Consider the following 27,000-nt stretch of genomic DNA (forward strand, 5'->3'; position numbering starts at 1 on the left):
TCTTTTACAGTATTCTAGGAAATGAGCATTTTCTTTAAGTATTCAGAATAGAAATGTATTGGCAGGTGTTTTTGCAATGGTGAGCATGCCACAATATGTTGAAGGGCTGTTACTGTAGTAAGGGCTTTCCCAAAATTTAACTCAGTGATACATCTGAAGCACTTTTACCTGCACTATGGTCTGTGTCTTTTGAAGACCAGACTGTTGTACAGGAATGCATGAGACATTCCTTTGTAGTCTTTCTTCCTGAACAGAATTTTTGTTTTGTTTTGTTTATTTTGTTAAATACACTGTGCTTATCTTAGCCAACAGAGCAGTCTGAAGAGTTTCCTTTTTCTTTAGGAACAAAAATTAATTCTAAAAATATCCTTTTGTCAGTGGAATAGATTAGGTACACAATATACAGTAGTAAATGACCATGGTTATCTAGTGTTTGATAAGCGCAGAGATCCAAGTATTTGGGACAAGAACTCAACATTTGACAAAAATTGCTGGGGAAATTGGAAAGCAGTTTGATGAAAATGAGACGTAGACCAACATCTTACACCATATACAAAGATAAAATAAAAATGGATAAATGATTTAGACATAAAGAGGGATAACATAAGTAAATTAGAGGAGCATCAAAAAACCTACCTCTCAGATCTCTGGATAAGGGAAGAATTCATGATCAAATAAGAGATAGATAAGATAATGGGAAGCAAAATGTATAATTTTGATTACATGATATTAAAAAGGTTTGTATAGGGGCAGCTAGGTGGCGCAGTGGACAGAGCACCGGCCCTGGAGTCAGGAGTACCTGAGTTCAAATTCGGCCTTAGACACTTAACACTTACTAGCTGTGTGACCCTGGGCAAGTTACTTAACCCCAATTGCCTCACTTAAAAAAGGTTTGCGCAAACAAAACTAATGCAGGCAAAATTGGAAGGAAAGCAGGAAACTGGGGGAAATTTTTTTACAATTAATTTTTGTCACAAATGCCTCATTTCTCAAACATATTGTGTACTGAGATAAATTTATGAAAATATGAGCTATTTCCCAAATGATAAATGGTCAAAGAATGTAAACAGGCAGTTTTCAGAAGAAGAAATTAAAACTATCAACAGTCACATGAAAAAAATGTTCTAAATCACTATTGATTAGAGAAAATGCAAATTAAAAGAATTCTAAGATACCACTCCACACCTATCAGATTGGCTAACAGGACAGAAAAGCAAAATAACAAATGCTGGAGGGGATGTGGAAAAATTGGGACACTAATGCATGGCTGATGGAATTGTGAACTGGTACAATCAGTCTGAAAAACAAATTAGAATTATGCCAAAAGTACTATAAAACTGTGTATATCCTCTGATCCAGCAATACCATTGCCAGGTCTGTATGTCAAAGAGATCAAAGAAAAAGGAAAAGGATTTATTTGGAAACTGAGGGGATTCTCATCATTTGGAGAATGGCTGAACAAATTGTGGCACATGATTGTGATGGAATACTATTGTGCTGTAAGAAATGATGAACAGAATGGCTTCACAAAAACCTGGGAACTCTTATATGAACTGATGCAAAGTGAAGCAAACAGAACCAGGTGAACGTTGTACATAGTAACAGCAATATTTTAACAATGCTCAACTGTGAAAGATTTAGCTATTCTGATAAAGAGAATGATTCTAAACAATTCCAAAAGACCCACAAAGACAATTGTTATCCACTTTCAGAAGAACTGGTGAACTGAGTGCAGATTGAAGCATACTTTTTTCACTTTCTTTGTTTTTCTTGTTAATGTGTGTATGTGCATTTTTTTCCCAACGTAGCTAATATTTTGCATGACCACATGTATAATCAATATCATATTGGTCGCTTTATCAAGGGGTGGGGGAAGGGCAGATGGGCAGGAAAGAATTTGGAACTCAAAATTTGTTAAAAATAGAAGTTAAAGATAAGCACCACACGCCCGACGCGCCGCCAGACCCAGCGAGCAAGGGAGTGAGCGTATGTCTGTCTGACCACCCACCACCCACCGCCGACCGCTGACCCGGCCTTGCGCTTTTTCCAGCAGCTCCAACGTTGTTGCCATGAGGAAGGTAGTGCAGCCGATCCGGCTCGAGGCCGGGCTCCGCCGCCTGAAGATTTCTCAAGCTGCTGATGATCTGAAACAATTTTGCCGTCAAAATGCTCCAAATGATCCCCAGCTGACTGGGGTATCCTCCAGTACCAATCCTTTCCGGCCCCAAAAAGTCTGTTCATTCCTGTAGCGAGATGATCTTAAACTACTTGAGAAGGATCTTTGAATCCAGTCTTCATATGTGGATCTGTGACGTGATGTGATGAACTGTGACGTAAATTGTGACTATTCAAAGGAAAGAGAATACTAAAGCCTGCATAAAAAATGTAATCTATATATGTGTAACAATGTGCCGAGTTAATCAGCCAAATTTCAACTTGTGTCAGACTTTCTCATCTACCTTTCCGAATTTTCATTGATTTCTATTTTTTACACTGGCAAGAATACAAAAAAGTATTCAGATTAAAAAAACAGAAGTTAAAGATTTTTACAAATGTAAGTTGGAAATATTAATACAAATAAATATATAATCCTATAATTATATAGTTATAAACATTATAATATAATATTAATATAATATAAATATTTTTAAATAAAACTATCCTTTTGTTAATACATCTGGGTTATTAAAAATTAGACAAGTACTAGAAAGAGTGGGCGTAATTCAATAGCCCTGACATGATTATCATTGTTTTTTTTAGTGAGGCAATTGGGGTTAAGTGACTTGCCCAGGGTCACGCAGCTAGTAAGTGTTAAGTGTCTGAGGCCAAATTTGATCTCAGGTACTCCTGACTCCAGGGCCAGTGCTCTATCCACTGAGACACCTAGCTGCCTCCATTATCATTGTTTTTTGAGAGGCTAGTATGGTATATGAGAAACAACACTAGATTTAGAGTAAATAGAATTAGGTTTGTATGCTATGTATTATTTTTGTGATGCTGAGCAAGTTCATTTCATTTCTCTGGGGCTCAGTACCCCCATATATAAAATGTGGGAGTTGCACTAACAGTTATCTAAAGGTCTTTTTTTGGGGGGGGGGTGCAACAAGGGTTAAGTAACTTGCTCAGGGTCACACAGCTAGTTAGTGTCAAGTGTCTGAGGTCACATTTGAACTCAGGTCCTCCTGAATCCAGGGCCAATGCTGTATCCACTGTGCCACCTAGCTGCCCCTAAAGGTCTTTCTATACAAAAAAAAACTATTATCCTATGAAATTATGATGAATGATTTGCTAGCAATCACTATGGACCCATACTGAACTTAACCTATAGCTGACCTATCACTATTGTTCTTTGTACTAGGGTGATCTAATGAGATGATGTATGTAAAGCTCTTTGAAAAATCATGAAGTGGAACATAAATATGAGGTTTTATGAAATAATGATGAAGAGTATGTAATAATCAAGAAGGCCACCTGGAAGTGCCTTGTAAAACCATGTGTCTGGGTATTCCCAGGCATTAAAGAGGTCTCCATCTGATAGTAGTGATTGAATGATCAAGGATCTATCAACACAAGAATACAGTAGTTTTTGCCTTATGACTATACCTTACAAATAGAATAACAGACTCATGGATTGCTATAAATGACAGGGATTTTAGAGATGGTCTGCTCCAGCCAGCTCTTCTGTGGAGTTGGAAGTTGATGATTTAGCTTATAGCAAGACTTAAGACATCTGCTACACCAATCTCCACACCAAGATGGATATGCCAGTCAATCTCATGATTTAAAATCCCATCTTTTGGGAAAAACTTCAACATAACATTGAATTGATAAATATTGACTATTAGCCTCTTTCCCTAACTTCACAAGTTTTTTCTTCCTAATTCCAGTCATATCCTGATTTTTTAAGAAAATCAGTGAACTGCTGGATGACTTTGCCCTATGTCTCCAGCTTTCAGGTTTGCCCTACTCCAATTAGACATGCTTCCTAAATTCATGTGTCTTAGAAAAAAATTGTATAGACTTAGGTTAGAAATACTATATTCTCTTAAGCACATTTAGGGGGAAAGAAGTTCAGCTCTTTTTGTGAAAGAAAAGAAAGATATTGAAAGCATCCTACTAATATTTAGGATGATTCAGATAATCAGGTCCACCAAATTACATTCACATCCTCTAGCTTGCTCCAGACTGACTTATCTTCTCAACTGTCAAATGCTCTCTCACTTTATCTCTGAATTATTTTCGGAGAATCCGCCACTCTAATCATGACTTGGGACTGACAATGAAGCAATGTGATATTATAAAGAGTACTGGATTTTGAGTTACAGAATTTGGGTTACATTCCCCAGCTCTGCTACTTACTACTCTTGAAACCATAAGCAAATCATTTAAACTATGAACATCATCTCCATCATCTGTAGAATGAATGGGTTAAATGAGATAATCTTTAATATCCCTTTTCATTCTAAATGTTTAATCCTTTGAGTCCAAGGGTAGAAAAAGGCACCAAGGCATGGTTGGACATAGGACTGGCCTTACAATCAGAAAGAGCTGGCTTTCAAATTCTGCCTCTGACATCTACTAGCTAGGTGACCACAGGCAAGTCACTTGACTTCTTTTTGCCCCAGGCAACTCTTTTTTGTTATTTTTAAAAATTTATTTAATTTTCAACTAATGAAACAAAAGTCTTCTTGACTCCAGGCCAGGTGGAGTTTAACAACCTCTGCTATTAATGAACTGTGTCATTAAAAGTTCCTATGTATTTCAGGGTCATTTCACATAGTTTATTCTGATCTTCGAAGCTATGCTACCAGAAGTATGGTTCCCCCAGGAGCCCAGAATGCATAGGGGTGGATTTTAGTCATCTCCAGGACTGGCCAACTCACTGAATAAAACTTTTTCTTCACTTGCCTTGGGCCTGCCCAGAAGCAGATCATAATCAGCATGGCTTTATTGTGAGCTTGGACAATGCTCTTGGCATAACTCTGGATTAGACTTGCAACCAACAAGACCAGTTCTAGGGTACATGTGAGGCTCTGTTGGGTGCCATATTTTCTACCTACCACTATTCGTAACTCTTGGTGTTTGTTTAAATTTATATACCCTATTGTTGGAGCATCTGCTTCTTTTAGCTGGTCTGAAATATACGATCCTGGTAGGTTCTCATGCTATTATATGCTCCATTTAACTCATTTTGCAAATTCTCTGATGATATCACAGAGAAGAGAAGAAGGGTTTCTTTGGTTTTCTTCTTATTATTGGGTGATATTCAGAGTATAAGTTATAAATGTAGATGTAGCATCTACTTAAATTTGTAAATGTTTACTCTGAAAAAGGGAACAGAAGATTGTGAAGGATGGAAGTTTTCAATAATCTTCCTGAAAATGCACACACAGGATTTTCTAATTTTGTATCCCCTAAGTATGGTAGTACAGACAATTATATAAACCTAGTACTAGAGCTCACTGTGAATGAGTATAAAATCCAATTTAGGGGCTGAGTTTTAATGGGTATATTGTGACTCTTTTCAGTCAAGTGAAGTCCAAGTTGTTTTGTTTTGAGACTGGGTCTCCCTATCTGAGCCAGACTGGAAGTACAGCAATCATTCATATGTCCTATCTTTTTTTTTTTCTTTTTTCTTAAGTGAGGCAATTGGGGTTAAGTGACTTGCCCAGGGTCACACAGCTAGTAAGTGCTAAGTGTCTGAGGTCAGATTTGAACTCAGGTATTCCTGAATCCAGGGCCAGTGCTCTATCCACTGCGCCACCTAGCTGCCCCCATATGTCCTATCTTACTGATGATCAGCATTGGAGATCTTTCCTAGTATGTTTCCAACCTGAGCTGGTTCTCCCCTCCTTGAGCAACCAGGTTCCTTATCCCACCACCCCTACTCCCAAATGAAGACTCACAATATTGGTGCCATACTTAGTGCTGATTCATTTTGCAAATCCTCCAGCAATGTCATGGACAAGAGAACAAGGGCATTCTTGGCTTAGCCTAATGCAGTTCAGAACTCCCAAGTTCAAATGATCCACCAGCCTGAACCTTTCCCGGGACAAGGACTGCCAAAGGTACCATCACACCTAGCCTCCAGGGTTTTCAAAAAAGCTCAACTTCTTGAGAGCCTTTTATAGGACCAGTGTTCTCTATGAATATCTGTATATTGTATGAAACACACCATTCAATGCTGCTTAGTACCATTCAAGAGTCCCCTAAGGCAGGTCCTTGTTTTGTTGTCTCAATCCTGTCAGACTATGATCTCATTTGAGGGTTGTTGTTTTGTTGTTGTTGTTGTTGTTTTTGTTTTTTTAGCAAAGATGCTGTAGTGGTTTGCAATTTCCTTTTCCAGTTCATTCTACAGATCAGGAAACTAAGCAAACAGGGTTAAGTGACAATCAAAGTCACACAGCTAGTAAGTTTCTGAGATTCGATTTGAACTCAGGTCTTTCTGATTCCAGGCCTGGTGCTCGAACTCCTTTCACCATACTACTGAGCTGCCCAAAGACAGCAGAGTTAAACTCAAATAGAAATGGAGGATCCCTGCAGGCTGCTTATTAACTTAGAAAACTACATATTGTCTATGTTTTATTTTACTTTTATTTACTTTGTTAAATCTTTCCTAATTAAATTTTAATCTGCTTCAGACCCTCTCTGGAGTGTTGCCCCATTTGATACCTCGGCCCTAAGACATTATTGAGTTTGTGGCAGGGATGTATTTCTTAGCTCTCCCATCTCCAATCCTCAACTTAAGACTTACTTAGCAATCAATCAATTAATTAATTAATTTTAAAAAGACTTACTTAGTCTGGTCTTCAAAGACATATTCCTAGAAGTATGAGCCCCAGGAACTCAGAATGCATGGGAGTGGATTTTAATCCTCCCCAGGACTGGTCAACCCACTGATACCAACATTGTACCCTACGTCTTACTATCTATTTTACAGAAAAGGCTATCTCCTTTATTTTTCTATTTTAACCCCTGGCAGTCAATGGAATATTTTATATATATATATATATATATATGTATGTATGTATGTATGTATGTATATATATGTATATATATATGTATCTATAGATATATACATAGATAAATATATGTGCATGTATATATATTGAATAGTATATTCAATCCTACAATCCCTAGTCCTGGGCACATTTAATGAAGCATAAATGTAAAGCATAAATATTTTTAAGCATAAATATTTAATCTCTAATCTTCCCTTTCTCTCTTTCCCTCTACATTTCCCTTTCTCCCTTCTTCCATTTCTCCCTCCTTTCCTTCTTTCTCTCTTCCTTCTTCCCTCCTTCCCTTCCTCCTTCCTTCCTCCTACCCTCTCTTCTTTTCCTTCCTCATTCCCTCCTTCTCTCCTTCCCTCCCTTCTTTCCTTCCTGAGAGCCACAGTCCTAGATGCAGTTATATGGTTACGTCTTTCAGTCTTACTCCTCCTGTTATGCTGACACACTTACTATTTCAGAAGTTGGGGGGTTGGGCATGGAAAACGGTTATAACATTAATATTAGAATTCTTTACCCAGAAAGTATAAATGGATAAATCCAAATACCTGCAGCTCTCTGGGCATGTCTTTGGGCAAGTTTCAGTTTAGCAATTTTCAAGCCCTCAGTTCTGATTAATGGAGAAATAAACAAATACTATTTTATTCATTGCACTTTTACCCTACCATTATCATTACTAGTCTGCCCCCTCCCTCAAAAAAAGGGAGAAAAAAAGAAAAGAAAAAAACTTGCTTCCTATTTGTACAGAGAGGGAGAAAACCAACCCCTCGACCTACTCCTAGCAATGCTGTAGTACAAATAGAACTTAAAAAGCAGGCTTGCACTATTTTTAAAACATTTTCTGTTCTGTATTTAATGACCAATGTCACACAAAGGTCATGGCCTTTGGAACAGTCACTTTAGATTCAGATGTCACTTCAGTAGCAAACTTTAAACCTATAAAGGAAATTGTTGGGCTTTTTTTTTTTTTTTTTTTGCTCCAAAAATGTGACTGGAAGGCCCTCAGAATAATTAAGGAAGCTTATTGGATTATCTCAGTGCATTATAATAAAGCATCTTTCACCAAAGTGCTTCTCTAGAGCCCCCTGGGAGCATGGGAGTAGTATCCCTGGCTTCTATGTTAGCAAACCATTTGCTCCAGTGGGTCCTACCATTTGGACAGGCTTCACATACGGTCCCAGCAATGGACCATCCTAAAAATATCAGTCTAGATGAATGCAGACAAGCTCGCTACCAGATAGTTGGCTACCAAGTAATGGATGTATTTGGTCCCAGCAACTTATGAAGCACATCATTTAAGGCTCAAGGAGTTGTGTTCCTTGATGGAGGGGAGATTTCACACTGAAAAAAAAAATCCTAGGCCGATGAAGTGCTGAAGTATAACTATAATGTATCAGAGATATGCGAATTGTAGCAAGTGTGGTCAGGGGAATCCTTCATCTGCTAGATTGGGGCACTGCAGGTACAATATTAAAACATACCCTACCCCTTTCAATTAAAGGCATAGTTCTGCTATTAAAAATCTATGTGACTTTAGACAAGTCACTGAACCTCTCTGGGTTTCAGTTTCCTTAAATATAAAATGAGGGAGTTGGACTAGATGACCACTAAGGTCCCTTCTAGCTCTAAAATCTATGGTCCTATTATTATTTCTGTTGATCTTTGGTCTTGTGTTTATGGCCTAGTTCTCTGTGAGGCTCAACTGCTACCAGAGCCTTTTCTGATTCCCCCAATTGTTAGTGTTCTTCTTCCCCCTTTCAGTGACTTTGTATTCATTTTGCATATATTCTATATTTATTTATCTACATATTTGTTCTCTCCCCATAGAAGAACACAGGCATTATTTTATTTTTTTGTCTTTATGTGCCTGCTGCCTATTTTTGTGGCCAAAATCTAATGGGTTCATAATAAATGCTCAACAAATTAAAAGGAGTGTTGGTTGGTATCTAAGCCCTTGCCAAGTAGATCCTCTGTGGCGAAAAGGAATTTCTTTTCTTTTAAATAAACCAAATAAGTAATTTTCCTTAGTGCCATGAAGAAATCCTGTCTGGAAAAAACACTCTTAATCGCCGTAGCTAAAGGGATTAAATTAAATTTCTCTCATTTTGGAGCTACTTTTTGGAAGATGAAGAAGGATCGGTGAGGAATTTCATTTTAATCACTGCTCAAGTTGTGAATCTACAAAAATTTGGACTCTGTGGTTTTTGGTGGTACACTGAAGCTTACTCTTTCTTCATTTGGCAACCTCTTGGAGAACAGCTCAGGCTATATTCCAAGGAACATGCTGCTCTCTAGTAAAGAGTGGGCTCTTCGGTTACATATCCTACTAAGGGCAAGCTAACCTGGCAAGACTGGAGGGGAGCTGAGATTGAATGAAATAAATAGTGAAGATTTAATATTTGGAGACCATAAAAAGTTGTAGAAAGCCAAGGTAAACTAGATTTATACAAATATGGTATTTGTGTAGAATGTCATTCTGACAGCAGGAGAAGCAAAAACATTTTATATATGAGTTAGAAGCAGCTTCGTGAGCAAAAGTACTTCAAATCAATCTCCAGCTAACCAACTCTGTAATACTACCAAAGAAATTGCTTTTGGTCCTAAAAGCTAAGATTTTACTATAGAGGACTTTTAAAAATTTTTTTCTTCTTATAAGGCTATTGCTAAAATTTTATAATGCAAGGCTTTGAATTAAGTTATAAATAAGAATTTCTGAAAGATTAGCCTTTTGTCAAATATTGCCTAACAAGGAAGAGATCTGAAAGGACAGTCAAGAGACCTGGGTTCAAATTCTTGTTCTATGTGACTTTGGTCAAGTCACTTAAATTTTCAGACTTTTAGCTTCTCCATCCATAAAATGTAGATGATAATTGCTGCCCAGTCTCTCTTGCAAGGTTGGCATTAGAATTTACTGAGATAATAGGTACAAAACCATTTTGTGAACAGTAGAATCAAAACAAACCTATAAAAGGAAGTTATCTCTTGTTAATCTAGACTTGGCCCTCTTACTAACTCACTGTGTGACCTTGGGCAAGTGATTTAACCTGTCCAAATATGAGTTTCCTCATTCATACAATGAGGGGGTTGGATGAGATGGCTTATTAGCTCATAGGATCACAGATTTAAGGGTGGAAGGAACCCTTTGAGGACTTCTTCATTTCTTCCAGAGTCCACTAAGAGTCTGACTACCCATTCCTCAAACAACAAAACCTTTTTCCTCTAATCACATTTTGGTTCAGGAAGAAGCTAGGTGGCTCAGTGAATAGAGGCTGGGCCTGGAGCCAGGAAGACCTGAATTCAAATCTGACCTCTGATACCCACTAGCTGTGTGACCCTTGGCTAGTCACTTAAAAACTCTGTTTGCTTAATTCACTGGAGAACAAAATGGAAAACCACTCCAGTATCTTTTCCAAGAAAACTCCATATGGGGTCATAAAGAGTGAGACATAACTCAACAAAACAACAACAAAATTTTGGTCACTTATCAACATATTCATCTTCCCACTTCTCAAAACTGCACCCTTTCCAAGATCTAGAATTCCATTATCCTTCAACTTCACCCATTCTGTCTTTCACACTAAACATACTCTTTGTCTGTATTATAACTTCTGGGTGGGGCAGCTAGATGGCGCAGTGGATAGAGCATGGGCCCTGGAGTCAGGAGTACCTGAGTTCAAATCCAGCCTCAGACACTTAGCACTGACTAGCTGTGTGACCCTGGGCAAGTCACTTAACCCCAATTGCCTCACTTAAAATAAAAAAAAAAACCAAAAAACTTCTGGGTTCCTTGACTCGTCCCTACTCTTCCGGTCCATCCATGGCCTTAATTGTTTCCATATGTATCTTGGCTCCACCATCTGTCTTTATTTATCATGTTTTACTAGCCATTGTCTTAGAATTTCTTGCCCCAATGATCTTCATTCCTGAATCTGGCACTTTATGCAATATCTGGCACATAGGCATTTAATAAATGCTTGTTGAATCCCCATTTTACAATAATCTCTACTATCTGATTTTTCTGCTCCTGTTTCAAGGTTTCTGAGTAAAAATCATGAAATTGAATTGATTTTACCCATTATAAATTTATCATTCCTGTCATCAGTTGAGCTCTCACAATATCACACAAGACTTCTCTACACTTTTGCTTCTTTATTTCATTTTCTATAGCAATTGGTCCAAATCTTTTCTTCTCTCCCCTTATCCCTGATCTTCTCCTGACCTCTACCCATACACTTAAATGATCTAATTTACTTTGCAGGGAGGGATGGAGTCATGCATGAACTACCCCTTCTTCATCCCTCAAATATCATAATAATAACTGTAGGTTCCATAAGGACAATAACAATATCAAATTTAAGTTTTTTTCAGCTCTGCATACAATAAGTACTTGGTGTTTGTTGCATTAAACATGCTGAATAAATATGATTCAACAATGGGATTTACTTATGTAGGGTGTCCCTAAAGTCAGTACAGTTTTAAGTTTTAATAGTTTAAATTATTATTAAAGCTTTATTATTAATAATTCATTATTAGCATCAACAGCATAAAACTGCACTAAGATGTTGGGGACATCCTGCATATTTTGCTTATTTTTAATAATTTCACATAAACTTTGACTAGGAATTGTGGCCCTATAGTCTTTCTCTCTCTAAAAAAAAATTAAAAAGAAAAAATGTTTTTGACCAGATGACCCATTAACAGAAATTGCCATTACCTAAAATGATTCTAGTAACATCACCACTTTGTTAACTCAGCCTTGAATAGTCAATGCCTTTCTAACTCCCTCAGACTCTTCTCCCCTCTGACTGGAGGGCTGGAAAACATGTACTAAACTTTCCCAAAGTTTTACTTTATGGAGAGCAGAATTTAGACTTCCAGCTCACTCTACACTCCATCTGTATCCACTCCATCTTGTTTCAACTCCATGTAATCAGATTCTCCCATGCCAAGTACCCCCTGACGTCCTCTTCCTCCAACCGACCTTTTGTATATTGTTCTTGCCCATTAGATTGTAAGCTCCTATAGGGCAGTGACTGTCTTTTAAAAAAAAATTATTTGTATCCCCAGTGCTTAGCATAGTGCCTGATAAATGTTAATAGAATTGAATATCTGTGTGCTATAAACTAGAAGGGCAGATTACCTTATACAATGGACCTGAAAAATCATTAAGATTTTCCTGGGGCACTCAGCAGTTAATGTTTTCCTCTTAAGAAATGTCAATGACTAGTCACACAAGATAAGGATGAATTCCTCTATGGAATTACCATGACCACACTAGCTGGCTCTGATACTTGTCGAGTTCAAGATGAAGTTCAGAAACAAGCTGAAAATTCTTTACAGCAGTAGACCATAGGGCTAGCCAGAAGCAAACAAATTTATTGCTAATAAAACTCGTTAATTGCACAGCGTGAGGCACCCTCTCTCTATGCAAAATTACAGGTTAAGGAATTTTCAGCTACTCCAGCAATCTGATTAGCTGAACATCTCTAAGTGCTCTATAATATTACTCGACTGAGCAACAGAATTTGATTGTTTACATTCCAGAAAAGAAATGTTTGCCACATTTGGCAATCTACATATGGAAATCTACAAAATCATTTAGAAGAATTTAGGCAAATTTGATTCTTTTTAAAAAAATATCTGAAAAGTCCTATAACAGCCTGAGTGCTGTGAGAAAATAATTATTAATAATGAATTTCTTGGGGACCCAGAGACCCAGTTTTAGTCCTTTCTTTCCCCCTCCCCACTTAAAAGTCCAGTTCTTGAGGAACTTTTAGCTAATCTCTTCAATACCAGCCTAGGAGAACAAAAGAAATGGAGGTAGACTCTTTTGTCTTGCTAAATTGAGTTAAAGATTGGACTTCACCCTTTTCCTAGGGTCTCTCAAATTAGGTATTTATATCATTAGGTAGAGATCATTTTAATTTGGACCACCCTCAAGTAACATCAACCAAGGAAATTGAAGAATGCTAACCAATTAGCTTTGATCTATGTATAATGACCTGCCTCTATCAAAAGAGGATAAAAAGCTTTGACCATGAGAGGGTCACCATCTTGGCCCGATCTTGGCTCTTGCTCTTGGCTCAGAATGCTGTTGCTAGGTGAGCTCTCTTCCCCTTTGGGAAGAGAGACAGCATGGATCCTCTGGGGCTTTTCTGCCTGTGCTAACTGCCACGTGGTCAACACTTTATTAATATATAATATTAATTAATACTAATTGCTTACTGCTAAAATAGGTGTAGTAGCCATTAATACATAAGTAACAATAATTTTAGAAAGTATGGCTTAGCAACAATAATTTTTAAAAATCCATAGTGCTCTGTTTAAGCTGCCTCTTGAATATCAACATATCCCTATACTGGAACTAGATTAATGATAGCATTTTTTTTTAAGATAAGTTTTTGTATGTTTGAACAGTGACTAATGAAAACTACAAAGCAAAAATAATTGCTTGCCGCTTTCTTTTTCATCGATTGCCAAAAATAGATAAAAATCTTAATAAGCCACTAATAAAAATGATAGTTTCTGGTATGGAAAGGACCTTGAGGTCTTTTTTCTCCTTGACCTTCAACTCTTGCCTTTATTCTTAGAGATGTTCCCTTAAATACCCACAAGCAGAAAACAGATCAGAATCTTATTTTCAAATGCCTCTAGAGAAGGTCCTACTACCTTTCATAATAAATTATTTTAGTGCTTTATAACCATCACAGGCAAAATATGAAAGTGACAAAGGTGATATGTAGTGCAGAGTGCTGGACTGATCATAGACTTATCCTCTCCAAGCTTAATATTTACACACAACAAAAGTGGTGGCCCCAAGGCAAAACAACTGCCAGAACACTTCATGTAAGCAGATTAGAGCATTTCTCCTAGCATGAACAGTTTATTGCTAATTTGGAGGGAAAGCTGAGCCAATACATAGTTGGCAAGAGTAGAATAGAAAAAGAGTGGGTAGCTTTCAGATATTTGGTATACAACACTGCATTTACTCATCTGGGTCAGAACATACAAACAATAAGATTGGTTTAATGAAAATCATGGGAAATTCAGACGCTGTTACACAAAAAACTCAAGAACTCCATAGAGTTTACCAGCAAGTTAGTTCATCCATCTAAGAAAGCAGTATTTAATTCCATCAAAAGTAAAGTGCAAGTGAATCTTAGAGAGATGCATTATTCTTGTCTCAGTAAGAAGGCAGATAAAATTCAATTCATAACAATCCAAAGTGCTTTTATTATGCCCTGAAGACTATTTATGGGTCAAAGACCTATGGTGCATGTCAAGTATTCAGTGTTCATGGAGCCACACTGATCTGTCATAAGTACGTGATCCTGGCGAGATAGGCTGAACACTTACATAGTGTTCTTTTTTTTTTTTGCAGGGCAATGGGAGTTAAGTGACTTGCCCAGGGTCACACAGCCAGTAAGTGTCAAGTGTCTGAGGCCGGATTTGAACTCGGGAACTCCTGAATCCACGGCCTGTGCTTTATCCACTGTACCACCTAGCCGCCCCCCATAGTGTTCTTAACAGACTGTCATCAATCAAAACTGAAGTCATTGACCATATGCCTCAGGTTGAAGTCAATTCTTCTCTAGCCAAACTTTCAACTGAAGAAATGGTTTTAAATGTCATTAGGCTCCTCTAGTGTGGCAAAGTGCCTGGTGCTGATTCAATATCAGCTGAGATTTACAAGGCAGGGGGTTCACTGCTCAAACAAAAGTGGAAAGAAAATTTCTGGGTTATATGGCAAGAAGAGGGGTTATCCCCTAGGAGTTCAAGGATGCTTCCATTGTCCATCTCTATAAAGGTAAAGGAAATAGGGTGTCCTGTGACAATCAGAGGAGTCAGTCTCTCTCTCTCTCTCTCTCTCTCTCTCTCTCTCTCTCTCTCATTCTCTCACTCTCTCAGTCAATTCTAGAAAGATTCTTGCACAGTACTCTTGTGTCTCTGTCTCTGTCTCTCTAAATCTCTGTCTCTCTGTGTCTCTGTCTTTCTCTGTGTCTATCTCTCTCTGTCTCTGTGTGTGTGTCTCTCTCTCTCAGTCAATTCTGGCAAGATTCTTGCAGAGTACTCCTTAATAGATAGATTCTTCACCTGGAAGATGGCCATCTACCTGAGGGCTAGGGTGGCTTCAGAAATGGCAGAGGAACAAATGATATGGTGTTTTCTGCCTGACAACTCCAGGAGAAATGAGAAGAGGAGAACAGAGCTTTGTCCACAACATTCATCAGTCTGAGCAAGATCTTTGATTCATGAGGGCTTGTGGAAAATGATGGCAAAATTTGGTTACCCAAAGAAGTTCATCAGTATTGCATGCCATCATACAGAGGTCAGAAGTGATACAAAGACACTCTCAAGGTCTCTCTGAAGAGCTTTTGTATTGATTGTGAGACACAGGAGACACTGGCAAATGACCCAGCATGGTGTGCCCACATTAAAGAAGGTGTCATGCTCTGTGAGCAAAGCAGAATTTCAGCAGCTCAAAAGATGACAGATGTGCAAATCTGGAGGTATCCACTTCAAATGTTCATGTGGATTGATTAGTCTAATCAGCCATAGATGGACACACTATACCTTGACTCTAACAAAGTGATGTCATTTTGGTCCTCTTTGAGAACAAAGGACAACCAACCATCACTATCGGAAAATCCTGCCTTTTAACCAAGGGTGCTCTAGTGTTGGCTCTATCTTGCCAGCAAAACTAACTTAAATTTTCAACGTGAGCATTTACAACCCAGAAATCAACACTGGTGCAAAGCAGGGATAGATTTATTGCTTGGCTTATTGTCTAGACTTAAAGAAAGTGTTAGTAATGAAGATTAAACAAAAGTGTGTGCATGCATCCACAACTGCTGTTAAACATTTATCAATGCATCTCTGCTTTTAACTAACCAATATCCCTCTTGTTAAAGGGTGAGCCTCTTTTCTCCCTTCTCACCACCTATTTTTGGTCAGTGGATATGGAGACCATTTCTAATCAGCTGGTGGTGACATTTTTACATCATCATTAAACCAACACTTGAAGACATTATTACATTGAATTTCAGCCTTCTCTTCTTCAGGCTGAATAATTCCAATTCCTTTAATCTTTCTAGACAAATCTTTTCCAGGCCTTTAATCATTTTTTGGCTAAGTCTAGATAATTACACAATATCAAAAAATGCAGATGAAACATCCAAATGTCTGGAGTTGTGTAGATAAAGCATCCAGATGACTGGCTGAATTTTTCATTTTATCTAGAAACTTTGGAGCTGTATACATCCATGTTTTTGTGGTTCCCCCATGAACCACCTTAGCGATCTTCATATCACTATCCCTTTGAAGGATACAGGACTAGAGGTCTTTGTATAAGCAAAAGACAAGATGTCCCTACATATTATTTCCCTACTTGTGTGATTACTATCATATTTACCCTTTAAACTTAAATACTGTATTCCTAAAAAATGTGTTCCTAAAAACCTCTGTTCAGCTTTTTCTGTGATCATTCCATAACCTTTGTCTGTTGTATTTCTATATATTTAATTCCTCCTTCCTCTATATCTGTGCTTTCTTAATTTCTCTTCCTTCCTTCCTCTTTCTTTCTCCCCCCTCTGTCTCTCCTCTCTCTCTCCCCTCCCTACCTCTCTCCCTTCCTTCCTTCCTTCCTTTCTTCCTTTCTTTTCTGTAGGAAGCAATGTAGTAAATAGAGAGAGTGTGTATGCCCCCCTCTTTTCTTTTTTCTTTTTTTTTAATTAAAAAAAATTTTTAGTGAGGCAATTGGGGTTAAGTGACTTGCCCAGGGTCACACAGCTAGTAAGTGTTAAGTGTCTGAGGCCGGATTTGAACTCGGGTCCTCCTGACTCCAGGACCAGTGCTCTATCCACTGCACCACCTAGCTGCCCCCTGCCCTCCTCTTAGGAATATCTACCTGGCTTAATGTCTTGCTTCTAATACATAGTGTGTGACTGGTCAAGTTACTTAATTTTTCAGAGCCATAGGCAACAAATCTTTGAGACTATAATTTATGTTTTTTTCAATTATAAGCATTTATTCTCTAACCCTCCCATTTCCCTCATTCCTTAGGAAAAAACCTACCAAAACACACATAACAATATCTATAGTCAAGCAATATGAATTCCAAGATTAGATACATTCAAATAATGTATGCCTCATTCTGTATGTTGAAACCATCTCTCTTTCTTAGGAGATGGGTAACATCCTCCTTATGGGTGCTCTGGAATGTTTGATGCACTGCTCAGAGTTCTTAAGTTCTTAATAGTAGATATTCATTGGCAGAAAAAAATTTCCTCATTGGAAGTCTCCTATGTCAATGAAATTACAGGTATGGATTTCTTTCTCATCTGTAAAAATGTATATAAAAAGGGCTGCCTCAAAGAGGGTGTGGAAATTTATTTTGATTTGGGGACCCTATCTTTGGGCTGAGATTAGAAAGCCTTAGGCCCTCAGGGTCTCTTCTGTGTGGAAGGTGCTGGTGCCCCTCCCCCTCAGCTTCAGCTGAACCAAAAAGCCCCATGGGCTGTATAAGATGCCAGGTAAGACAGCTGGGGGGAAAAGCCCCCAGCTCCCTACACCCTGAGTGGATCTATCTGAGAGATCCCGGGCTTGTCCAGGCCAGGCTCTGGCGTAGCCTGTGCTGAGGCACATGATGCTCGAGCGTCCCCATCCCCCCAGCTGTAGCCCTGGCTGGCAGATTAGCTTGGGGTCTGTGGGGGTGCAATAAAAGCCCCGAGATTTGAGTGGGGAGAAGAAAGATATATATAGACCTGGGAGTTAAAAGGGATGGAGACCAGCAGACAAAACTGAGGGGGGCTGACGAGATTAAGAGAGGAGAGAAGCTGGAGCACTAAGAGACGGGGTAAGGAGAAAAAGCTAAGAGCAAGAAGGGAGGCCGAAGGACTAGGAGGAGGGAGAACTGACAAGGTTGGAGAGGAACAGATAGAAAGGGGCTACAAGGAGGGAACGGAGACTAGAGATGCTGGAAGGAAGCCAGAAGATTAAAAGGAAAGTTAGAAGAAAGTAGCTGACCAGGGAAAGTGGAGCATACCCTAAGGCAAGAGGCTGCTATGGCCCTTATTGTATTTAAAAAAGTTCCAGGGGCAGCAGGTGGATTGTGGGTGGGGGGGTGGGAATGGAGGGGGGAAGAGAAGTTGGAACACAACATTTTTTAAAAATTGATGTTAAAATTTTGTTTTTACATATATTTTGGAAAATAAAATTCTATTCAAAAAAGAAAGAAAGAGACTGGCATCTGAACGCAGTCAGGTTGTACATTTTATTTCCCTGTATTTTTATGTTTAAATGGTATCTCATAAATAAACTCTGCTTTGATTATTTAGTTAAGAGGCTTCTTAATCTTTTGCTTATCAATTTTGGGAGTGGAGCAGTGTGGTGGAACTTTTAAATGGCCCATATTAAATTAATAGCAGTCAGATAGCCAGTTAGTCAAAAGTCCCCAGATTAGTCCTCCAGTCAGATTTGTCCCCCCAAATTAGCCCCAGTTAGTTCAAAATATTCTTACAAGGGTGACTTACAAGGTTGTTGTCTGGATCGAATGAGGTAATATGCAAATTTTACAGCAAAGTAATATAAAATGGCAATGATCATGACTTTACATTAATCCTTATTGATCTTCATTTTTTCCAGTTTATGATAGTTTCTTTGCATTCATATAATTCCTATCAAATGTTCTACGTAGTGAAAATCTAAGCTAAAGAAACTAGAAAGGACTGTTCATGCTCAAAAGAAAAACCTCACTCCAATCATGCTGAAGAGAAGGGAATAAGCATTGATATAGTACCTACTATGTGCCAGGCACTGTGTTAAGTACTCTACAAATATTATCTCATTTGATCTGCACAACAAGCCTTCAAGGTAGGTGCTGTTATTATCCTACTTTATAGTTGGGGAAACTGAGGCAAATAGAGCCAGATTTTAACTGATCTTTCTGACTCCAGGGCTGAAGTTCAATCCATTGTGTCACCTAGCTGTCTGATTTATGTTTAGCATCTCTGCTAACACTATAACTTGGTTAGTAGAATAAATAGGTACTCCAAGGAACTAGACCAACTCAGTGCAACACTACCAATTTAACAAATATTTACTGAAATTTTACCATACCTAAGACCCTGTTTTAAGCATTTTGGTGAATAAAAAAAGATGTCTCGGGGGCAGCTAGGTGGCACAGTGGATAGAGCACCAGCCCTGGAGTCAGGAGTACCTGAGTTCAAATCCGGCCTCAGTCACTTAACACTTACTAGCTGTGTGACCCTGGGCAAGTCACAACCCCAATTGCCTCACTAAAAAAAAAAAAAAAAAGATGTCTCTCCTTAAACACCTTTTGTTCCTAAATTTCCTTCTAGCTCTAAATCTCAGGTTTATGATATTTGGCCATTTCTCATTGTGAGTAGACCAAGCTGCAATTTGAATTCAGGTTCTCATCTTCCTAATCCAGCACTCTTCCAAACTGCCTCTTCCAGTCTATCCAGGTAAATTATACTTATACCTTGGTCTGCTCATATCACTCATCTGCTCAAAATTTTCAGTAATTATCTTTTAAAAATTCTTTTTAACATAAAGATTTTATTTGGGGGCAGCAAGGACGGGGGGAAGAGTAGAGGATACCTTTTCCTTTACCTATCCCATCTAGCCCCAACCCCACAATACCCTCACTGTGGCAGAAAGAGCAGCTGAGCCAGTTAGTAAAGTCAGGAACCCCAGATGGCAATGAATGGAGCAAGGGTGGGGGGAAGGGATGGAGTCCTCCAAGGAATGAATTCAGGATGGAAGCACTGTCCCCCAAATCTGGAGACCGTAGGGTGCCTGAATCATCTCTAGAACTGCCATCTGCTTCTTGAAAGTTTACTGTGCTATATGTCATCAAACCCATGCAAAGGCCTCTTGGAATCCCAGTCTGGGACAGCTTTAGAAGATGAGTGCCCCAGATCACCCTCTGAGCCCTGACTGAAAATCCTAGGCTGTGACTATCTGGATACTTGAGCACAGAATCCCATGCACAGAATAATTCAATGCATGTATTCCATGAATGCTTGACCAACCATATTTCCTCGCTCTCCTTTCTCCCAGTTAGTAACAGCTTTCCTTTCCCTATCCGCTGTGCCCTCCACCCTGTCCCACTGCCAAATATTAGTTCTTTGGGGCTTCATAGTGTATATGTCATTCCCCCCTGTTAGGCTACAAAATACATGAGGGTAGGAACTAATTTTTATCTAAAGTAAAATTTTTTATCTTATTCAGTGCTCTCACTCAATAGGCATTTTATTAATGGCTTGAACTGAAGCCAGGTCTCCTCTAACAGTTACACATGTAATTGATTTTTTAAAGCCTAAACACAGAACCTTACCATATCTCTATTCACTTTTATCTTGCTGTAGTCCCTCATTCTAACCTGTCATCTTCTTTTAAAATCCATTTTTTTCTGTCTGCCATTATCATTTATTTGTCATTGTGTCATCTGTAGACTTGATAGGAATGCTTTCTATAGGTTTATTCAAATCACTGATAAGAATTTTTAATAGAACAGGGCTGAAGAAAGAGCTCTTTCACTTACTATTAGAGACTTCCATCCAGATTGACGTCCATCGAACTAAATAACTTCTTTGAAGAACTTCTTTGGACAGAGTACAGTTGTTTAACCAGAGTAAGACTTCACCAAGCTATATATCCTTTCCACACTGCTCCATTCTGCCCACAGTTTAAGAGTCTCCACGTAGGTAAAGTCCTAGGGGAAAAAGGCTAATTCCTAACACCTGGAGATCCACACTAACACATTAGCTCTTGTATCTTGTCCAACTGACATTCACTTATCTTCCTTGTTCTTGTCCCAAATGGATAACTCTATTAGAACCTATCTGACATCTTGGTCCTCAACTATTCTATCAGGATGTACTAGCTGGCCCTCAGGGACCCAGCTCCAATCGTCTGGAGATGTTCTTGTGTCCTCTATCTGTGATCCTGAGGATTCCCCTTTAAGACCCAGGTGAACCCAAATCCTCAAGTCAGAGTTACCAGATGGCTCTTTAAAAAGCAAAACATGGGGGCGGCTAGGTGGTGCAGTGGATAGAGCACCGGCCCTGGAGTCAGGAGTACCTGAGTTCAAATCCGGCCTCAGACACTTAACACTTACTAGCTGTGTGACCCTGGGCAAGTCACTTAACCCCAATTGCCTCACTAAAAAAAAAAAAAAAAAAAAAAAGCAAAACATGAAAGGAAAGCTTGTTCTCTTGATTCTCTCCAACGCTGGCCATGTTTCTCCGTTCCAGCAACTCCATCCTTGGAACCCCTAGGACTTGTATGCCTACAATGACTCAGACTTGGGCTTTTTGTTTTGTTGTTTCGTTTTGCTTTGTTTCCCATCTGCACTTATCCTTTAGCCCTGCCCATGCAGGTCCAGCTACAAGATTCTATTACACTTGCTCTATATATCCCTGTTTTGACTCAAAATTAGCTCCAGTTGAAGCTCAGCAGGAACTCTGAACAGATGGAACCCACTCTCCTCACTTCTACATTGATTACTCAACTGCTTAATTTTGATCAGGTCCTTCTCTGGCTTTCACCCACTTGGTGACTGATGATTAATGCCAGCTGTTTCACATATAGAGCAAGTGACTTACCTTCTCAAATCCCAACAAAACATTTTTAAAGGTTTTATTGAATCCAGGTGGCTGAATCAAGGGTCTTATGAGGCTCAAGTGGGATAATTGATGGAAAGCACTTTGCCAATTTTTATAGGGGCAACTAGGTGGCACAATGGATAAGGCACTGGCCCTGGATTTAGGAGGACCTGAGTTTATTGAGTCTGCCTCAGACTCTTGATACTTACTAGCTGTGTGACCCTGGGCAAGTCACTTAACCCCGATTGCCTCACCAAAAAAAGTTCAATATAAAGGCCAGTAATTAATATTGCTATGATTCTATAGTCACCACACCTCCCATCTAGTCATGAGTTCCTCAGCCTTCTACTACACTTCTACTGAGCTCAAACAATATTTATCAAGTAATAGAGAGATGTTTTGGTAAATGTTTAACACCCAGGCTCTCTGAGGGGTGGGGGAGAGGAGAAAGGATGCACACATACTTTTAAGTTTAATCTTCATTATTAATACTTTAAGTCTTGACAATCAACAAAACAATAAATAAAGCCTAGATTGAAGCAATTTCCAATTTCAAATGTATAAATGCTCACAATGAAAACTTAACAATCAACACTCACAAGCCAGTTAGAACTGGCCCCAGCATATACCTCCTCATTTTCCATAAAGGTAATAGAATCCTCTGCTTCAAATGGATAGGAAGAGGATAGTGAAAGAAAGAAGAGAAAGCAGAGATATTTCACTCTAGTTTTGTAATTTTCTCTACATTGGAAAGTGGATATTTATACTGATAACAAAACAAAAATAGTTTAAAAGCAATTTAAAAATACAGGTGCTGCCCTCAATTAGTTCACTCGACTAGTGTTAGATGAACTCAGTGAGAGTATAACTATTGCCCATGATGTTTGAGAAACTGGATAGCAGGTGGCCTACTATGAGACAGGTGAACACTTTCTTTATTTTCAGAAAGGCAAATATTTCAAACTGGAGGCTAGCAATCAGTTACACTAATACTAATACATTGTGGAATGAATCATTAATGAGATGTTTTGTGAGCACTTAGAAGAAGTGATTATTAAAAGTTAGCAAGATTAGATAAAGTCATTCAAGACATACCTCATTTCCTTTGGGCAGGGTTTCTAGTTCAGGCTAATGTTATCAACCCAACAATCAACCACCAAGCATTTATTAAGTGCCTACTATGTTCCATGTATTGTGCAAAATACTTGGTTTATAGTACAAAAAGAAGCTCCTGTCTTGGGGAGCTTACATTCTACATAATATTTATTTCAGAAAGGAATTTTATCAAATGTCTAAAGACTTGAGATGGTGGCTGGGCAATAACAGATAGATTTGGGACCAACTGAAAAAGTGACTTCAAACTGTTATTGCAGTAATAGAAAGTCTCTAGTGGAATATTATAGTGGAATGCTCCTTGGTAAGAGGTTAACATTTTTCTCAGTGATTGTGATAAAGATTTGAAGTGATTTTGATAAAGACATACTTACCAAATTTGAGAATGAAGTTTTGGGGGGCGGGAAATCTCAACAGGTTAGTAGAAAAGACTGAAGCTAATAAGATGAAATGTAATAATCAATAAACATTAAGTGCTTACTATGTGCCAGGTCCTGTGCTAAGTGTTGAAGATACAAAAAAGGAAAAAGACAATCCCTGCCCTCAAGGAGTTTACAGTCTAATGGGGAAGACAGCATGAAAACAAATATAGACAAAGCAAGCTATATACAGAATAAATAGCAGATAATCAAAAGAGAGAAGGCATTGGGAATTGAGAGGGATCGGGGAAGACTTCTGAGCCTTCATCATGCTGAGAAGGTAACATTGCATCCAGGGAAGTACAACTTCTGGTAGATGCTACCGATTTAGAAAGGCTTTGAATATAGGCCATGTTATAGATTGTAAGGCTATTTGAGGACCATTTTGTCTAAATTCAAAGAGACTCATTGAGAAGTTGGCCCAGAATAACAAATTTCAGATCACTGGAGTTCTTGAAGATCATATACTATGTCACTGATTACAAGTCTCCTATCTTGGCAGAATGAATACGTGCACCAACAAAATCATATTGTTGAAGTAAAATTCAGTCTTTGGGTTCAAAAACTCAACTGCATATATATAACGTAAGGGTAGAAAGCAGTTCATATAAAAAAGACCTAGATATTTTATTAGTCTAAGTTTGATGAGTTAGCACTGCAAAATAGCAACTCAAAAATTATTATGATTTCAAGCTGCATAGATAAAAACAATTTCCAGAATGAGGAAGGTAATAGTTCTGCTATACTCTTGTCAGACCACATCTGGAGTGTATTGTGTTTAGATCCAAATAATATACGGACAAGCTAGAAAGTATGCAGAGGATAGTCACCAGTATGGTAAGAAGAAACCAAGTCTTATGAGGAATGATTAAAGGAATTAGATTTAGCCTGAGAAGAAAATTCAAAGGGGGACAAGATTGTGGTCTTCAAAAATTTGATGGACTGTCAAAGGAAAGAGGAACTAGCTTTGTTCTCACTGGCCTCAGGGAGTAGAACTTTTATCGGTGAGTGAAAATTTACAAGGCACAAAGTTTGGTTCAATACTAGGGAAAACTTGGTCTCAATTAGAGCTGTCCGTACCTCAGAAAGCATTATCCCTCCCATCACCCAGATATTTAAGGTAAGGCTAGATCTTCTAAGATCTTCCCCAACTCTAGAATTCTATGATCTTTTCAAGGACCTGAAGGTCACACGATTAAAGATTCTGTCTGCAGCCATCCTCACTCTGGGCACCATCAATTGATGCCAACAAGAACTGGCATGTGTATGAGAACATGTAGCTATTTGTAGCAAAGAAAATAATGCATTCCCAACATCTTAATCATCCCTCACATCACTCACATTCTTGCAGTTTGAGATTAAAGGGATGTTTAAGGAAGCCTGTACTGTGAAGTGTTGATCCTGGAAAAGTTTGGAAAACAATAATGATTCATTGATCTTACCAAAGCATGATGGGTGGATTACTAGTAGGGCCAAACTTGAAAATGGTAGAACAGGTTGGACAACCTAATGTAAGGATCTTGAGATACTGGGCCTACAGAAATTATCCTGAAGCCAAAGGCAGGTGAAAGAAACATGACAAGATAAGGACATGATGTATTCTTAACAGAGAATACAGGTCAGCAATAAAGAATCAAACTTTGTTAAGTGCACTGGACAGGGTTTGTAAAAGATAGGGTGTGTATATATATATACAGCAGAAAAATTTCAAATGATGATGACTCTGCATGTTGCTGGAGAAAAAGGTAATATAAGGGTAAACTAACTGAACAAAGTTATTATGATGCTCTTGAAAGGTTGGTGGGACATTCACCCCAATGCCAATGAAGTTCTACAAAGAACAGCTATAGTCCTAAGCTAAAGAATGATAATTTACCAGTCCTGTGCCGTTGTTCACAGTTTTTCCTATGGTTAAGGTGTCTTACTGCCAAATATTTTTTCCCGTGAACTGCTTTCTACCCTTATGTTATACCTATGCAGTTGATTTTTTGAACCCAAAGACTGAATTTTACTTCAATGATATGTGATTTTGTTGGTGCAGGTATTCATTCTGCCAAGATAGGAGACTTGTAATGAGTGACTTAGTAGATCATCTTCAAGAATTCCAGTGATATGTAGTACTGAGAGAGTCTAGTAGAGTGGTCAGAGTACTAGATTTGAGGTCAGGAAATTGTCATTAACTGTTACCCCTAAGTCAAGTTACTTTCCCTCTTTAAGCCCTAGTTTCTTTATATGTAAAATGAAGGAATTGGCCTAGATTTTTAAGGTCCTACCCTTAGACACTACTCCTTAGGTGAGCATTTATCATCATCATCTATGTCTAATTAGGTAAAATCACAACCACTATGAAATCACTAAATATAAAAATCCTGTGCAAAAACTATCTCAATTTAACAAGTTTATTTCTTCAGACTTCTAAATAAATGTCCCTCCTCCACAGGGTTGTTATGAGCATAAAGTTGAAAACCTAAGAGTGACAATATGGATTTTAGGAATCTGGCCAGCCATTGTTAGCCTTATCCTTGATCACTGAATTTACAAAGCTAATCAGAATTTGATGAGACAGGACCTCTATTTCTCTTTTCTGTCCATTAGGTTTTAGTGCTACAATTCACTCAAGACCAATACTATGTTCCTTTTCCAAAAAGTTCTTTTGATCTTCCTATCAGTCACTGGTTTTCAGTTTTTCTTCCTCTTAGCTAAAAGAAAGTGGTTTGTTTTGTTTGCTTAAATATTTAAAGCAATTACAGAAATACTCAATGTCCTTTGTATTCAAATGGAATGCTAGCAACTCAAGGTTAAGAAGTGTTTTTCCAATAGCTGTGATGAGTTCTAAAGATAGTGAGATGGCAGGGTGATGGGCTATAAAGAACTGACCTTGACATTAGGAGGACCTGAGTTCAAGATCTGCCTCTGACATACGAATTACCATCCTGCAAGGTCATTTAACCTTTAAGTGCCTTAGGCAACTATCCCTTTTAAAAATCTTGTTTTTATCAATATATTTTATTTTTACTTCACCTTCATTTCTCATATATAAGTTGGTGCTATTTCCTCTCCCCCTCCTCCCCACAGGGAGGGATCTCTTATAGCAAAAATTAAAAAGAGAGAAAAAGAGTTCAGCAAAACAAAGCAACACATCAAACATGTCTGGGGGTATATACAATATCCTACTCCCATAGTCCCCTCAATCTGCAAAGAGGAGAGGAGAGTCTCAAGCATTTTTCTAAAACAATGAGTTGCAGATAAATGGCAAATAAATAGAGATTCTCATACCTTGAATGATATTAAAAATCCCAGAACAAAAACCAAACAAAACAAGCAAACAAAAAATCCCTACATGTTTTCAAGATGTTCAGCTGGAAAACATTACACCTGAGGCTATGAGATAGCCAAGTACAGGGACTGACCATGACCTTGAATTCATGATTGCATTTGCTTCCTTCATATTTCTTTACCATTAGCTGCCTTGCCAGGAATCTGGATAAACTGACATCAAAAGGTGAGAAAAAGGCAGAGAAGAATCAGGAATACTAATTGAAGTTTCAAAAGGCATCCCTACTTAACCTTATGGGCAATTATCACTATTTCCTAAGTCGTCTCCCCGCCCCCCCCAGAAGAATCCCATGCTGAGTATTATGGGCATCAGACTGAGATAAGCTATTTTCAAGGCGCCTGCTCCCAGCTGAGATCTGATGTTTCTGAAGTGCTATAGCCAAAGGTGCTGGAGCCAAATATGCCAAACTGTGGCATGTAGAATGAGACAAGCCCAACTTCTTATCCCTTTCAAATCAGCCCATTAACCATACCATACAACTTTTGATGGCA

General features: G+C 38.4%; 2 protein-coding genes across 3 annotated transcripts in view; one reads left to right on the forward strand and one right to left on the reverse strand.

The window, feature by feature from the left end:
- Positions 1 to 27,000, reverse strand: part of MAP3K20 (mitogen-activated protein kinase kinase kinase 20) — a 224,823-nt gene that overhangs the window by 124,170 nt on the left and 73,653 nt on the right. The window lies entirely within an intron of this gene.
- Positions 86 to 2,249, forward strand: LOC122746153 (guanine nucleotide-binding protein G(I)/G(S)/G(O) subunit gamma-5-like). The gene is made up of 2 exons (XM_043991622.1): positions 86 to 117; positions 2,051 to 2,249. The coding sequence occupies exons 1-2, from the start codon at positions 86 to 88 to the stop codon at positions 2,247 to 2,249; spliced, it is 231 nt and encodes a 76-aa protein (XP_043847557.1).

This window comes from Dromiciops gliroides, chromosome 3, assembly GCF_019393635.1.
Source record: "Dromiciops gliroides isolate mDroGli1 chromosome 3, mDroGli1.pri, whole genome shotgun sequence".
In the NCBI taxonomy this organism is placed as follows: Eukaryota; Metazoa; Chordata; class Mammalia; order Microbiotheria; family Microbiotheriidae; genus Dromiciops; species Dromiciops gliroides.

What these genes read in the sequence shown, in the direction of transcription:
- LOC122746153 (XM_043991622.1), top strand. Translation starts at nt 86, where the DNA reads ATGCCACAATATGTTGAAGGGCTGTTACTGTA. An exon ending in GTTGAAGGGCTGTTACTGTA is followed by an intron (nt 118 to 2,050) that starts GTAAGGGCTTTC and finishes CGCTTTTTCCAG; the next exon opens with CAGCTCCAACGTTGTTGCCA.